This window comes from Anticarsia gemmatalis, chromosome Z (genome assembly GCF_050436995.1).
Source record: "Anticarsia gemmatalis isolate Benzon Research Colony breed Stoneville strain chromosome Z, ilAntGemm2 primary, whole genome shotgun sequence".
NCBI classification, from domain to species: domain Eukaryota; kingdom Metazoa; phylum Arthropoda; class Insecta; order Lepidoptera; family Erebidae; genus Anticarsia; species Anticarsia gemmatalis.
The window spans coordinates 5,000,835-5,017,514 of record NC_134776.1 but is presented as its reverse complement, the minus strand read 5'-3'; the positions used below and the strand labels follow the sequence as shown (position 1 = coordinate 5,017,514).

The window sequence follows — 16,680 nt, the reverse complement described above, 5'->3', positions numbered from 1 at the left end:
TGTGTGTATGTGTAAAGCCAAACCCTTATCTCTTGCACACTATGAGTTGAAACACATAGACCATAGTGCAGCCCAAACTGGTTAAATATACATTTCTATTAATTTGAATATTTAATGAGGAATAAATTCATAGAAACTCGCTCAGCTAGTTATGGATTAGTAATTTTTAGTTGATTACAACTCATCTATATTTATATTATAAAGAGGAAAGATATTAAATCACGCAGGCAGAAGCTAGTCATGAATATTCATCAAACACAACACACATATGAGCAGATATCAAAATGTTAACAGCTATTGTATTATATACAATAAAAAAATTATATTATTCATGTTTATTTAAGTTTGTAGGTAAGTATCCAGAGAGACAACTGAGACGTTTTTCATTCTCACTAATATTAATGTTATTAGAGATTGACAGAACTCTTGAAAGTGCAATTATTATTTCAATCAAATAGATTTTTTTTAAATTACCTCTATCATGGATGGGTAGAATGACAGGTGCAATTTATGCCATTGGCCATCATTGACTCTCACAGTGTGCACGATCTGACCTCTCGCCATCTTAACCCGGACCACACCTTCTAATATCTCAACAGCCAGAAAATCAGAGCCTCTGCCTCCACCCGCATTATACAATATCATTGCATTTTGAGCTATGGTTTTGAACTCTATCTGCCACCTGAAACACATACAAAGAAATCGTGTCAAAATTTATAGAGATCGCAGCAACAGGCATTCTTTGGCCTGCACCTACTTTAGTGGTGAAAAAATATATGCATCTAATAAAATATAATATTCACTCACTTTCCTCCTGCCCTAGAACTAATCTTCGGCAGTATAAGATAGGCACCTTCGTCCACAAAACTAATATCGGAATTGAGGTCAGCATCGAATTCTGGAGCGCAGTTCCATGTGACACCTTCAACGTGGACTGAACTGGAGCGGCTGCGAGCTTTTTCTATGATTTTAACGCCATTGTAGTACACCTATTTACAATGTATAAAAAGTATTTATTACAAACGACTTTTTAAAATTTATACGATAGTTGGTTTCAGAACTAGTGCTTCTCTAGAGAAGAGACAACAAGTTTACTGTTGAATTGAGCAGTGGTGTTTCTTGTGCAGTGTCAGATAGTACGAAAAATTAAATATGCAATCATGGCTCATGATATACAACTAACATTATCAGTGGAATAATGGCAAAAATCGATTTCCAAAGAATCCTATTCGCTATTAAACAAAAATACTCTATCTTGCTGCAAAAGAGGTAAATTTATTTAATATCAATGTTTTTCATAACTTTAACCCTTTGTAAGGTAGTGGCAACGTAGTTGTAAGGTAAGGCAACGCAGTTGTCACTACTTTACAAAGGGTTAAATATGGTAAACACTCACATCTTCCATGCACCCGCGGAAGTTCTCCATATGACCTAAGAACAGTTCAGAGAAATCTCCTTGACCACCCAAAAATATTCCGAAGTGTATATTCAGCTCAAAAAACCGGCCTGGCAGTCTTTTCTTAACTGCTGTCTCATCGACCTACAAAATAAAAAAAAAATTCAAGAATAACAATAAATATGATGCTGAAGTTCACTTAAGCATCAAGAGACAAAATAAAACATTCGCAAATAATAGATTAATTAAGGAATTGCTTAATACCTTCATAGTTAAGTTGGCTTCTCGACGGATAATGCTAACATGGTGCCACTTAGTATCATTGAGGTGTATGCCTTTGGCAGACGACAGTTCACTTTCTCCCGCGCCAAGATTGATGTGTAGTTTAAGTCTACCACTCTCCAGACGGATCTGTTAATACCACACAGGATAATCAGTATGTATATGTAAGATAAGTTCCTTTCTACTAATACTATAGTGTGTGGACATGAACTTAAATAAGAACTGTCTAGCACCATTGCATGCAAAACTGAAATACTGTTATATAAATAAAATAAATATTAGTATAATTGTATCTTTGTTTACTAGTAATAGTTAAGATATAAGCATGAAAACCTAAGTAAACCAGAGTACATTAGATAAATCGTGGTACAGCTGGGTGTATCAGGGACACAATAATTTAACTGTGATACAGGTAGGTGAACCACATTGGTGTTCCACGGGTCATGCACCCTTATTATTAGCTACTTTTTTTGGTTCTTGCAGGCCTTTGTTAACCCCTAGTTGTAGGCAGAGGGATCTAAAATATATCACTGCCATATACTTTTTCCATTTACAATATTACTCCCGTATAATCGGGCGAGTCTATTGCCATATGCCGGGGACGTTGTCAAACTCCGAGTTACTATAGAAATATTTTACTTTAAGTTGTCCGATCCGTAACCAAACTCGAGCCTTTGTGATCAGCAGTCGTATACACCTAGAACGATATAGGGCTAAGGGATGGAACCACTAGCTAGCTTAAGGTTAATCTAATATTTTTATTATTGGACAGACAAATAAGAACTTTACTGGTATCATGACATGATACCCTTTTAAAAAACACTATTTATTTATTGATCATTTTTAAATCTTCGTTTCTATTGTGACTTGTTAATATAGAGTGAATCAAAATTTGTTGCAATATTGTTAACAAATTCATGTCTGTTTAGTTAAACTACATAATATATTTAACCTAGTTGATGATTTACTATCCATTATTATTGCAGTAGTGACAGAGAAATCAATTATTTCTAATAGGACTTTAATACAAAAGATAGTGACCATTTAATGTAATTAAGAATTAAACATATTTTTTTAGTATTTCATAAAACTTACCATGCAGTAGTCAGTTTTGCCAGCAGCCAGGAGCAGAAGGGCATCAGACAAATGAGTTCGGAAGCGGAAACTTATATCAGTAACGCCTTTAGCTTCTTGAAGAGGGTATGAAATGTAGCTGGCCCCATAAAAAGATGCTGAAACAAGAAAAGAGTATTGTGAATTGAGGAGCATAATTTATTTTATTACATAACTAGCTCTTACCCACATCTTCATCCGCCACCTGAATTTTCCCATGAGAATGCGTCATTTTCCCGGGGTAAAAAGTAGCCTATGTCCTTTCTCGGGTATCAAAATATCTCCATACCAAATTTCATGCAAATTGGTTCAGTAGTTTAGGTCACGCCTAAACTACTGAACCAATTTGAACCAATTGAGTAACAGACAGACAGACAGACAGAGTTACTTTCACATTTATAATATTAGTATAGAGTATAGTATAGAGTATATAGAGTATAGAGTATAGATATATAGATATTAGTATAGATAAACAAGTACTAAGTAGATGTTAGAAGATTATAACAACATGATTGTGTCTATATTCATAACTAACTTTAGCATGTTACTTCATCGTTAGCTTTAATGTAATAATTAGATTTTTATTGCTGCTCCACACTATTAGACATAGCATGATAAAATAGCCTTCCTCAATAATATTCAGTTACTAATCATCAGATTTTATTTTTTTGTTAAGAATCATTCTTTCCCTATTTCATATAATTTATCATGAACCATGCACAATTTATTCAGTTTAACGGACTTAGGGCCAGTTTCACAGTTTATAAATAAGTGCACTTATTTGCAAAATAAAGTGATAGTAAATTTATGAAAACAACTGTAAAATTCCATCTATTAAGCTATTTGATAGATATTTAGAGGTTGTAATACAGGACCCTAGACTAACTGTCAGGTTTTTTTAATTATGTATAAAGTCCCATAATTGCAGAGTCATTTCCAGTGTGTTTGCACAAAAACATTAAGCAAACTACCTTAGTTTCCTGCAATTGCATGTTTGCTTATCCCTTAGAATATTAGATAGAAGTAAAAGAATCTTCTATGTGCTAGATTATGTTCTAGATTTAAAACCAATCTTTAATTCTAGTATGAAACTAATCAAAATGGGAATTATGATTGGAGATTTAATTAACTTTCACAATAATTATCATGCGTACGAAATTCGCAATTTTTGATCAATCAAAAGGTTGATGTGTTTCAGTTCGGAATTTAAATAAAATACTCAAATCTCAATTTGCACAACATGTACCTGCACCAGTGTAAGTTGGCTAAATAATTTTATTGGTTCAGTTGGTTTTGGATTATTGGGTTATTTAAATAATGCATGTATTATTTATTACTGTTTTGTGCAGGCTGCACTTGGTTGTTATTAGTGCTACAATGTTCAGTGCATTTGTTGCCGTTAAGGTATAAATCGGCACCTCAAAGAAGATACACTGAGGAACATGGTGTACCAGTGCCCTGTAACCGTCGTGTGATTGATGAAACAATTAAATATCCAGGATATGAGTATGCTCGTTTTTTGAAACCTGTATTGTATAAACGACCAGTTTACCTGATACCTCTTGATGGAGAAGAATTTGGGAGTTTTGGAGCAAAGTGGTATCAAACTTTTGAAAATGGAGTAGTGGTGCATCACCCCATTTTAGACTCAGATTCATCAGAGTAATATCAAGTTCTTTAGTAAATTTAATCATTGTAGACTATACCTTTCACCATGTCTATTTATTTATATAATAAATAATAACAAAGGGAGAATGATTTTTTGTTTGAATGCATTATTGTTTATGTTTGCACTTACTTGGATGTAATGGGCTTAAATAAAAATATTTGCTTACTCTGTTATTCTAATTTTGCTTACTAGGTATGTTTTAATAACATAGCAGGGTACTACAATTATCTATAGTTAACATATATATCATTTTGGAAACAATAACAATAAATAGAAATAAATAGATGAGTTATTCAAATGGAAGATTAATTAGATGCGTTTATTGGTTTTATTACTGCAAAAAGGGCAGACCATGAGTCAGACAGAAGGACCATTATAATAATAAATTTTTCACAAGAAATTTATAGAATTAGTATGTCATTATATATTATTCAGTCAGTTCGTGTTTGTAATAAACATTGACACGAACAACGAGTAATTCCTTTCCATAATAACATTGTTCCTTACCTTTATCGTAGGCCAGTCCCAGTGAAGCAAATGTTAGAAGAATTAAAATTAGCTCCATTTTTTAGGAGTAAAATCACAAATAAGACAACATCAAAATGATACGAGCGTTGTAAGACGGCCGATCTCATGTAGTAAAGCAAAAGAAAATGATGGCCTGTTTTTTATGACACTGCAAGAACATTATTTTCACGAGTCAACAACACGGCAGGCGTGGCGTCTGTACAGAATTTTAACATCGCAAAATACACAAAACACTATTCAGCAGACATGTTAATGTGTCTCCGACAATAATTTTTAATTGAGTATTAAAAATTAAAATTCGTTACATTAAAGCGTAGTCTTGTTTTTATTAAGTCTATTTCAAAGTAAAACTACTTTTATAATTTTCATATTCTGATAGAGTGTAGGTTTGGAAGCTGAGTATCATTCGGTCATTCTCAATTTTCAATTTACGTTCAAAATTTCATTCAGTTAAACAATGTTGCCCCAATAAATAAGACTGTGCGACTCAATTAGGACATAATTTTAATTAATTTTGGCATCATATTTTTATGGCATTCATGAACAAACATGATGTGTATGCCACTATGCCACGACAGGTGTGTATTGTTAATTCTAGACCTTGTATCTATCGGAATAGTTAACTACCAGGTAAAAAAAATATTAATTAAAGCATGGATTTTTTTTTCATCAGAAGATAACTAGGTAGGTAGGTATATTATGAAAAAAGGGGCCACAATTTCTCGTAGTAAACGTTACTGAAAACAAAAATAGATTGTAAGAAGAGGTGTGGGCAATGTATTTAAATAAATAACTGGAGCGGTTAAATGTAGGTAAAAATTATAGGCCTCCTTAGGTTAACTAAGTAGGTACTTCTACTGTGTTGACTGAGTGGAAAAACAGTGTCTTAGTTTCCCTCCGTGACACATATTCTTCTCTCTCTTCTCTCACATATTCACTTCTCTGTATAAAATACAGAATCTGTGGTAGCTGTACAATTTATTATTTCTCTGTGGTCGACGGTCATTCATTCGGTTCAGAATAGCTCTGAATGCTCTGATTGCTAGTAAATTTTGGGAATTGGGAGTTGTTGTCGGCAATTTAAATATATTTCTAAAGGTGCTGTGTTCGTGCGCCTACCTTCTGCTGCTAGTTCAGAACTTTAAATTTGTGCTTCACCTAAGCCTGGACAAAAATTACAAGAAAATGAATAATTCTGCTGCAAAGGCATGTATTTACTGTTGATAGTATGTGATTTACCACAATTGTTGATTTATATGCTCATCAAGATGCTTTTGGATATGATCCAGGTTGGCGAAATATTCCGAGAGGCGGGCACAGCATTCAATAAACTCTCCGAGATGACTATGCTGCTGCATCCGATGGGAGATTCGCAGCCAGGGTAATTGTCGTAGATCATTAGCATCAATTATTTATGCCCCACAGCTGATAATGGATATTGACTTTATCTTGATTACTAACTGTTGAGGTATTAATTTGTGACCAAATCATTTACACCTATGTCGGACACTCGTGGCGTGAGAAATGGCTTTGCAATCTTTGCGTTCCTAATTTTCCCGCGTAGTTTTGCTCAAAGATACAATAATATTAATCTAGTTAACTACCAATCACAATCTAGTTGTGTATTTTACTTCAACGGACAGAGTGGTTTAGTTGTATTTAATAGTTAATGTCTTAATTCTTAGTGCAACATTGAATATTATGTATCTACATAACCTAACCCTGAGTATGAAGCCAAACAGTAATGATGTGTTCCCAACGCCTCTGGTCCAGAGACTGAACTTAACGCGACACGCAGGCAGGCAGTTGTACCTATTTAGTGGATTAAAAAAAAATCAAAATAAAGGTGGTGGATAACATTGTGATGAAACCTAGCATGTCTGAGAGTTCTTAAAAATTATGAGTACCTACCTAAGTATCTTTGTATAGACGTCGCCAAACAACTTGAACATAATTTGCTGGATTAGAAATTAAACAGAATGTAGACCCAGTGCAGAGGACACTTGGTTGGCTGTTATACCCGTCAGGTAGTCGAAGCTGAAATGCCCTCGCCTTTGCGAAAACTATTATACCTAAACTAGCTTTATATTCAGTTAAGGCTCTCAACAATTTTTTTTTTGACCAGGTGCTGTCAAGTCTTTCCGCTTAATCAGGTCTCAACTAGAACTCTTCAAAAAATTTATCACTAATGTTGAACAATCTATGAACACCAGATTTGTTCAACAGAGTTGGTCTCATTTTCATTTGTGTTTTTGCAGCGGTAAATGGACAGAAGAGGAAATAGAAATGTTGAGAGGGTGTGTTCACCGATTTGCAGTTGACCTCAACAAACTAAGCCAGCACATTAAAACCCGCACTGTGTGAGTTTTCTTGTAATGTTGATATTATTGGATTACAATAATAATTAGTGATAAATTAGCTAGTGTTATCAGACTCAGCATTTTATATTTTATGCAGAGATGCTTGATATGCAATTCTGCACAGCACAAGGTAGTTTAATGTGTGTATGTTCAACCCTGTGCTGTTACCACATAATTGAAGATTGATTTCACTGCAGTAATGTGTTATTGGTAAAATAGCTTTGGCTTTGTGTGACTTTTTCTAACTTTTGAATAGTTCTAAACCATTTGAAAAGGTTAATACATAAGTAAAAGCTTTGATTTGAGAAAGAATTTGGTGGATTTGTCCTTTTGTTTCTTGGGGGCCATAGCCACAGCACATTTAGCATAGAATTTACTGTTACAGATCATATGAAGCATTTTAATCAGCTTTTTCTTAGATTGTGTGTTTTGGAGGAGTAATATGTAATGTATAAACCATAATAGTCGGGAATAAAAGGGCTTGTACAGTAACAGTGTTGAAAAAATGATGCTGGCATTGCAGTATAAATATATTGAATAGGAGATACAAGTTTTGGCATCTAGAGAACTCACATTAACACATAAACACAAGTAAAAAAAAGGTATGATAAAAGCTATAACCATCAAGTCCTTAAAGGTAAATAAAATTGAAAAGCTGGGAATTTTTATTAATATTCACTCAAAATCATGGCATGGGAAATGTTGTATTATAAAATAACCTACTTTTTAATATAATCTGACTTTGGGTCTGTTTTGGGAAACTCCTACTGTAAATAATGTCTTTACTAATAATTTTGTAATGAAAAACAATTTTTCTTTTTGTAGGAGCCAGATTCGTACCACTCTAAAGAAGAAAGCGTTCGAAGACGCAGGTATACCTGTGCGTCAGGTAAGCAGTACAGTCACCAGCCACACGCCGCAGGCACCTCAGGTAGTTTCTACCTTGAGTGTGATCAACACACAGACAGTTTTAGGAACAAATGCAGAGGTTCAAACATTCACTAACTATAAGCAACCAATAGCACTTTTTTTTTATTAGTTGTGTCGTTTTTTTGTGGTTAGTGAAGTTTGAATTTTTTTTTAATTAGCTTGAATGAACACAACCGGTTGCATGAGCCAATTTTTTCAGTTAGTTTTATTATCCTTATAGCTTGACAGACAAAAATTAGCACACTATTCTTTTTTTTTTTCTATACACAGCATACTGCTTCATAAATACTTATTTGCTGAAATTTAGACATTCCAATTATTATGTATGTCAGCCTAATATAATTTATAGTAGTTTTTTATAGTAAATATACTGTATCACCTTGATGTTGTTGTCATAGATAGAAAGTCAATAGTTTGCTTGGCTTGTTCCAAGAGCCTTCATATTTTGTGTTTTAAGTAGTGCATTACTAATGGGATAAAGAAATCTGCCTGATAGTAAAAGTATGGATAGCCCATTCAATTATCTTCATAAAATAAACTAGTCTCTATATTTGATCTTTACATCGGGTCTTTAACTCTCTATGCTAAATTCATAGGTTCAGCGGCTTAGCCGAGAAAGTGTAAGAGACAGATCGTATTCATGGTAGTTATTTGTATGAATTTCGTGCTTAGAATAACTGAATTCTCTAGCTAGACGTCACCTACTGAACTAAACGCATATTTGTATTACATATTCTTTCTGACATATAGTTAATAGTTATTATGCTACGAATCATTTGTAATGTTATTAGAATATCGTTTCGAAAAAAATTGGTAAAAAGATTTAAGTATTTTACTTAAAAACATCTACATTATCTGTTGTGAAAAATACTGTTCTGACGCATCAGTATCGCTAGTATTGCTGTATAGGCTTTCACACGACTGTGAGTGCGATTATGTTCATGTCGTCATCACAATTCACATGACGTAGTTTAACATAATCTAACCGAGTCATTTATACACTTTAACTGTCTGTCCAGTGTATTGAAGTTAATATAAGCTTTAAGCCGAACGTCCCCTGCCAGCTAAAATAAGTTAGTTTACAAACAAACGAAATCTCAACGAATATCCGTTTTCGCTGATTATAATAAGGCGCCTGTTCGTTGAGATTTTAATACATAAGCTAACTAAGCTAGCTAACTAAAACTGAAAAACAGGTTCATCTATGCGAGATAAACTAAAGTAACTTATTTCAGCTGGCGGTCGATTTTTGTCTTCAATGTCATAACATGGTTGAACCACTTAGGTCAAATTCAAGTTTATATTGACGTGTCAGATTCCTGACCCCGGATCCTGGTAGTATTTATTTTTTTATGTGAAAATTAAGTTTGCACAATTTATGTAATGGTCGTCTTTTTAGTCATATAGAGGTACATATTTGCGTAAACTTTTGTAATAAGTGCCAATGGTTCAACCACAATACATTGAAATGAATTAACTGATTTGAACATTTCATTTATCGTTTACTAGGTGACGTTGAATATGCTGAATGCTTCGGAGAACGAGGTCGACGTTGAGGGTCTTAGTGGAGACGTCAAGCTGGAGTTCGAGTCTACTAATGAAGAGGTAGCCACCTGAAACCTGTTTAATTTTGTCTAAGTTCCGTCTCGGTGTGTATGTTGTAAGAGCGAGAGGTTGAACTGTTATTAAGACAGCAAAAAAACAACACACAGGACTAAAAGTTTATCGGTACGGACGGAACGGCTCACAGCAGCATGGACTCGACTCATAGGAAAAGTGGACAGCTGCCTCTTCATTGAACTCAATCGACGCTAGTTTTATTTTGTGTAGCTCTAGGGAGAAATATATAACAGTGATAATGTATAATATGTTACGCTCAGAGACCAAAAACCTCAATGAGCGATGTAAATGTTTTTTGGTTTTTATAGAATAGTAGTGTATGTATGTATACGTGTGACCAGCCCAGTCATTGCGAATAAATTTCGTCGCTGTCATACGACCTCGACGCACAATGATTTATAAAATTGGTTCTACAGTCTCGAATATTTTTTTTTAATGATATACAGGGTGGAAAAAAATATCCGGCCAAGGAAGAGAACTTAAATATTCAAGATACGCGTTACTCTGAAAGGACATTCGTTTTTATTTTTACAAACAATACACTGTTATAAAATTTTTGCTCCTGCTCCTTTCCTAAAATTTTAAATATGAGTTAATTATTTTACAACATCAATCAGATAACGAATGATACAGACAAATTAAGAAGTCTATCCATCACCTAAATAACCAGTGGAAATAATATATTTTTAAAGTTTCTAGTAAGTTTGATCCCCGATTCATGTTAGCATTTATAAAAAATGTTGAATTCAGTTATGTTTATTTAAATAGATAAATGCGTAATAGCTTCCAGTGAAACGGATTTTAAAATTTCAAGTAATTACTCATCATGACCAATATTTTGCTCCACTCATGTAAATCTAGTACATTTGAGCGTAACTTATTAATAAGATGACTTAATGCGGTGACTGTATTGCGCTTAAAACTGTCCAGTATTGCGCAGACCACAGTCCAGAGCGATGAGCGCAGAACAAGTGATTCGCACACATGCTTTAGCGCATACACATCTCTGCTTCTCACGCGATACGGTGACTGTATATAGTCAGATAATGTTACATTTATAAATAAATATTTACGTTAAAATAATAATTTTATGTCGTTTAAAATGGATATTACGTCAGAGCAGTGTCGTGAATAAGAAGAGGTTTTTGTCATATATTTTTCATGTTAATATAGTTGCTCATGGGTCTTGTGCGATGCTGTGAGTCTTAGACACAAATAATAATTGTCATACTTATATGTAAATAAATTAATATTTTACTTAGTCATACAACAAATACGATATAATGAGCGAGTATTGGATTAAAGGGTTAATTTATAGGTACTAATGGTTGTAAGCACTGAGCATTGAGTGTTCCTTTGTTTGGCAACTGTGAATGCAAGTGCAAAAGATGGTGTGACTCCCTTAGCCTAGAAAAACGTATCTATGTGTCTGGTAAGTGGTAACCATAACTAAGCTCGTAGCTAGTGTAGCTAGCTCGCTACTGCAGTACGATTCGCTGCGTTTTCGTCCAGTTGTGATGACGTAAGCATAGCGAATACTTACTGTGTAAGCTTGTAATAAACTTGCGTGTACCGCTTACGCTCGACACCAACTATTGTATAGAAGCATTGTGAATAATAACCACTATTGTACTACAGACAACATGTTACGTTACTAGGTTTTAAGTAATGCCTCGGTCAATTTGAGAGTAAGGTAGTCAAGTCTGTGAAGACACTTGAGTTACTAAGACTGATAAGAAGCAACCACGTTAGTGCAAGTTATATTACAACTAGCTTCCGCCCGCGACTTCGTCCGCGTGAAAAGGTTTCCCTTTGTAAATTAAATCCTATGTGTGAATCTAGGTTAATTTCAGTTCAATCAGTCGAAAATTTAAGAAGATTTATACAATCTTGCACCCCCTATTTTATCCCTTTAGGGTTGCAATTTATCAAAATCCTTAGCAGATGCCTACGTCATACCATCTATCTGCAAATTTCAGCTCGATCCGTCCAGCGGTTTGGGCTGTGCGTTGATAGATCACTATGTCAGTCAATCAGTAACTTATCTACCACCGGTTTCTGAGTACATTTAACGGTAGATCTATTCAATAGCGTTTTTTTATACGAGTTTTAACGCTATTGAATAGATAAACTACCGCTAAATGTACTTCAGAAACCGGGTGTCAGTCAGGCACCTTTGAGATAGATTGAAATTTCAAGTAGTTGTCAACTGAGATACGTGATGGCCCCCCGGATCGGTTACCCAAGGCGCTCAGCATGCAATGACTGGTTTGCATAGAGTGCATCGACAAACGTGTACAGTTAGATTTATATTTACCTACACGTTAAACGCTGCTAGGGCAATGTGGGTTTTTGTAAGAAGAATAATATGGTTAAAAAGGGGGTTTTATCAATTTATGTACCTACGTTCCGTAAATGAAAAAAACCTGTGAGGGACTCCCATGGCGTTTAACGTGTTTTTCAAAGATTTAGCTTTTTTATGAATCTTATCACTAGGTTAAAAATTATACTTGACCATGGGCTGAACGAAATGTGACAAACGTTGTCAACGCATCGCGCAGTGACGCATTTCGAAGTAGGTAGTATCGGAGATTTACGTAGCCTTGTGTACGAACAGCCTAAGAGTAGGTACCCCGCAGTCATGAGATAATGCTAAGAGCTATAACATTTTCAATCGTACTTTTTTATGAAAATTACAATTTAAGGTTTGCTATAGGTCAACAAATAGATAATACCCAGACATTGTCATATTACTATAAAGTTATCATGTAGTAATTTTACTATTAACATTGATAAAAATACTTTTGAAAATGTGACTGTGTACATAATAAATTACACTAACTGTAAATAATAATTCACACATACTTTTACTTATACATAGCTGATGAGCGTAAATTGTTAGATGTATACCTCACACCCGCATTGTGTTTCGTTCTACTGCTTTACAAAAAGCATTAAATACATTAATATCCCATAATACTAGTTTAAAATATACACGTTTTAAGGTCGTATTACCAATAATTTAGTAATAGTAAATAATAGGATATTTTAGCAGGTAAGAGAAGAGTTTAAACATTTGTAGCTACAATATTCACACTTAAAGCTTAAGTGATGTAACTTCTTTCTTGTATAATGTTAAAACCGTGACCAGAAGGTAGCGAATTCGCCGCGAATCGATTTGCGCCAATTCGTTTGAGCGTTATCGACATAGAAGGCGCCTATACATCGAGTCCACACGCTTCGCAAGAGTTTAAAATTCGCGCAATGCTTCATTCGTAGTCACGCTCCTTGTGGACAGAACGTTCTTGAGAATCGCGGCCAATTCGCCTTTTCTGGAGGTCTAAAATGATTATATAGACACTACGTTATCTGTAATTTGATCACAATAAAAATAATTTACTTGTGACGTCATTACGTCTATACTTCTATGATAAAAAGCGTTTTTGATATGTCTTAAAAAGTACGTGATTGGACTAGGAAAGTAAAATAGCCTATTGTTGGTTATCTGCTTAGATTTATAGGTGCGTACATAATTATTTTTTGTTGATTTAAAATTATCGTTTGGTTAGTGGTCAACCTAGTGTTAAAGTAGTTTCAACCCCTTGAAAAGCCTTTGTGATGGCTTAGCGATAGTTATTTTGGTAGACATTCACTGGGACATACCTACTTATTACGTTCCTTCCGAAGCACGGTGAAGTTCAGTTCAAATACCACTAAGTATGTCATCGCCATAAAAGCAGCATGTAATATAGCAATGTCATGTGTACATAATTTAATAACATAACATGTTATGTTATATTATGTTATGTTATAAGTACGCACCGTAACATTTACATTTGTATAATAAGAGAATATAATTGTACAATATGTATTTATATACGATTTTTACCTACCTAATCTGTAATATGTGCAATACTTGTCCACCTTAGTCTTATCTCGTCCACTTAATTATAAATAACCTATCGATTTATGAAAGTAGATGCAGGATAATTGGAAGGAATCATATAAATGCTTGTCGGTCGTATGGTAATAGGGATGTTGACTATTTTTTATATTTTTTTGTCCGTCTGGTAGCTAATAAAAAATATCTTACGCGTATTTTTTCTTTTTGTACAAACTCAAGTAACGGCACTGATAGGTACATTGAGTTAAAAAGACGCACGACGACACTGTAGTAGTAAATGTACACAACATGACGTCATTAGCCCCAGCTCTGTAACTTGAATGCTTTTTATTTAAGCCACTTTATATTGTAATGCTTTTGAATTATTTGACTGACGGACTAATAAGAATTACTGTTTTTTTTTAAACTAGTTGCCTGTTACATGCCTGTTTGAACTCTGTTTAGGTACATACATAAACGAATGTATGTAGGTACCTACGCATTACTAAGATCTGTTTCTATTGATGTAACACTCATGAAATATATATTCTAGAGAACTCACTACCTACTTCATTCACTTAGTTCAATTATATTATTATTGATTATAAATTTATTAGTAAATTACCTATTTACATATAAATGATAAAACATAAATGTAGAACTTCATATTTTGTAAATAATTTAAAGAATATTCTACTAGCTTCCTGTACCTACCTACTATTAAAGCAATGTGAAAAAAATGTTTTTTTTTTAATACCTTTCCTAAATTCGGACAGATTCGTCGTCGTTGTCGTTTGTATAGGCAGAGTCGCCAGATGGCCAGGATATCCGGGATTGTCCCGGAGTTTTGCGCGTTGTCCCTTGTCCAGTAATTTTACTTTTCTGTCCTGGAATGAAAACATAGATAGGTACCTACTAATTTTTACCAAGCTTATGATTTCGTTTGTGGTCCCAGAAATGTTCAGGAAAGCGTCAGCCTGGATCTGAAAACAATAATAATCGGTATGCATATACCTACCTATCTATCTACCACTGCTGAACCCACTCTCGGAGCCGCAGCTGACGTTTACAGCGCTTCATAATGCGACTCTCCGAGGCATTTTACGAATTATCGACTGAGAAGGAATAATTGACGAAAATTAGCGCCTGACGTACGGACTATTAGCTATAGGTACTTGACAGTAGAACGTTTAACTGCGGACAACCCATAATAATTTTCGGAACGGCTGCACGGGGTTTGATAAGACTTTACAGTTAATGGTTCCTTTCCACTCGCGCTGGAAACCGAATTTATTAAAAGAATTCCTTCCGTCTATAGGTAGGGTCAAGGATGTTAAACTTGTATGTTATGTTCTGAAGGAGATCACCCAGATTTAGTAGTGTCAAGAGACAGCCTACTTAATATTTTACCTACATATTAATAGAACAGGCATAACACTTAAACATTGTTTGTCATTACCCACTTAGATCAAAGTTGTATATCTCACTGTCTGGCCAAAGAATGATTATCCGACACACGGTCATCTGATTTTAAACTAAGGAGCTTGTACTATGGTCAGCAGATAACTGATACGTAAAACTTATATAGGTAGGTACTAACCTACTTCTAATTGCATAGGTAAGACTACTACTACTGAGTATTTTTTCTAAAATAACACATTCAAAATACTATTACTCGGCGTCACCAAATATCCTGAGCTCAAATAGATAGGTACTTATAGGTTTTTCAGAGCGCAAACTTACTGTGGACCCAGTGAAAAAGTCTCGCGGTAGTCTGTTCCATCGCGGATCGGCGTCGCACCCTGTACCTATGACATAAAATTCGTCCTTAATGATGCAAGGGAATTGTGCGACATCTGTACAAATAAGTGAACGAATCGATAAACGCAGTTCATATGACGTAAAGCCACGATGGCAAGTAGCGTAGTTGGGTTGACACACCCACGCGACCACGTCGTATGACTCACGAACAACACGTGAACATGAATAGCTTTGGAATAAATCTAATGAATCATAGAATCTTCGCAGTAGGTACACAGGGCACTAAGTCGATTGTTCTACCAATAGGGCGATCGAATCGCAATATCCCTGGTAGTCGCGCCCGCCCTGCATTTCTTTCAAGAGGTCATAAAAATCGTGTACCTACTATCGTAATTTAAGTGGTTTTGCGCCATCTAGGTATACCTAGTTACTTACCTATTTAAAAGTAGGTAACTAAACTTTTATCGAACCGAACCGAAAATGTTTATGTACCTAAATGAACCTTTTTATTAATCATCAATTATTAAACATCACTTTTCTTTAATTACACCTTACAGATGCCTAGATGACATTAGAATAATTTTGAGAAAGTTTTATGTCGAACTAATAATAAGTTAAATACCGACTATCCTAAGATTATTATTATTTTCTCGTCGTCTATGAAATCGTTTAGTGAGTGTTATACCATTTTCGAAAGCCCATTAAATGCGCCAACTTTTAAAGGTACATGCCGGTACAAAGCGTTGTACAATTATTTTTCAGGACAGACTGTCAAAGTTGAGTGATAAAATATTTTCAAGGCATAGTTCGCCATAAAAGGGATATTTTCAGAAATTCCAATGAAGTTGTGTGCAAATAATGAATTGAAATTTGTAGTAGCGTTACTTAGGAATAAGTACTCCACACAAAAAAGAACTAGAAAAGAAGTTATTTGTAGCCACAGTAGACGTAAACTCATCAGAGGGTGGCAATTTACAAAAATGGTTGTCATTTTGAAACTACATGAGATAGATTTCTTTTTAATATTTTTTGAAAGCCAGCACCATTCGGCCTAGTTCAGGTTTTCGTTTTGACGTTGAGTTTTGGGACACGTTGTATAGATAGGCATACCTACCTAAGTTCCCAATTTGAAACGTAA

General features: G+C 34.6%; 2 protein-coding genes across 4 annotated transcripts in view; one reads left to right on the top strand and one right to left on the bottom strand.

The window, feature by feature from the left end:
• kon (chondroitin sulfate proteoglycan 4-like protein) overlaps positions 1-5,363 on the bottom strand; it is a 30,805-nt gene extending 25,442 nt beyond the window's left edge. For both annotated transcript variants that reach the window (XM_076134838.1, XM_076134839.1), the window contains exons 1-6: positions 4,968-5,363; positions 2,774-2,910; positions 1,661-1,807; positions 1,397-1,540; positions 808-989; positions 475-682 (exon numbers count right to left, since the gene is read on the bottom strand). In XM_076134838.1, coding sequence (XP_075990953.1) covers positions 475-682; positions 808-989; positions 1,397-1,540; positions 1,661-1,807; positions 2,774-2,910; positions 4,968-5,025 — 876 coding nt within the window. In that variant the 5' untranslated portion in view covers positions 5,026-5,363. The remainder of the gene's footprint in view (positions 1-474; positions 683-807; positions 990-1,396; positions 1,541-1,660; positions 1,808-2,773; positions 2,911-4,967) is intronic.
• Positions 5,364-5,990: 627 nt separating this feature from the next.
• On the top strand, positions 5,991-13,996 carry LOC142986374 (BPTF-associated chromatin complex component 1-like). 2 transcript variants are annotated; one of them, XM_076134843.1, is made up of 5 exons: positions 5,991-6,194; positions 6,278-6,369; positions 7,247-7,348; positions 8,174-8,279; positions 9,788-13,996. In XM_076134843.1, the coding sequence occupies exons 1-5, from the start codon at positions 6,174-6,176 to the stop codon at positions 9,893-9,895; spliced, it is 429 nt and encodes a 142-aa protein (XP_075990958.1). In that variant the 5' UTR covers positions 5,991-6,173; the 3' UTR covers positions 9,896-13,996. The 2 variants fall into 2 exon arrangements, with proteins under 2 accessions (XP_075990958.1, XP_075990956.1); XM_076134841.1 differs by having other exon boundaries at positions 8,174-8,336.
• The last annotated feature ends 2,684 nt before the right edge of the window (positions 13,997-16,680 follow it).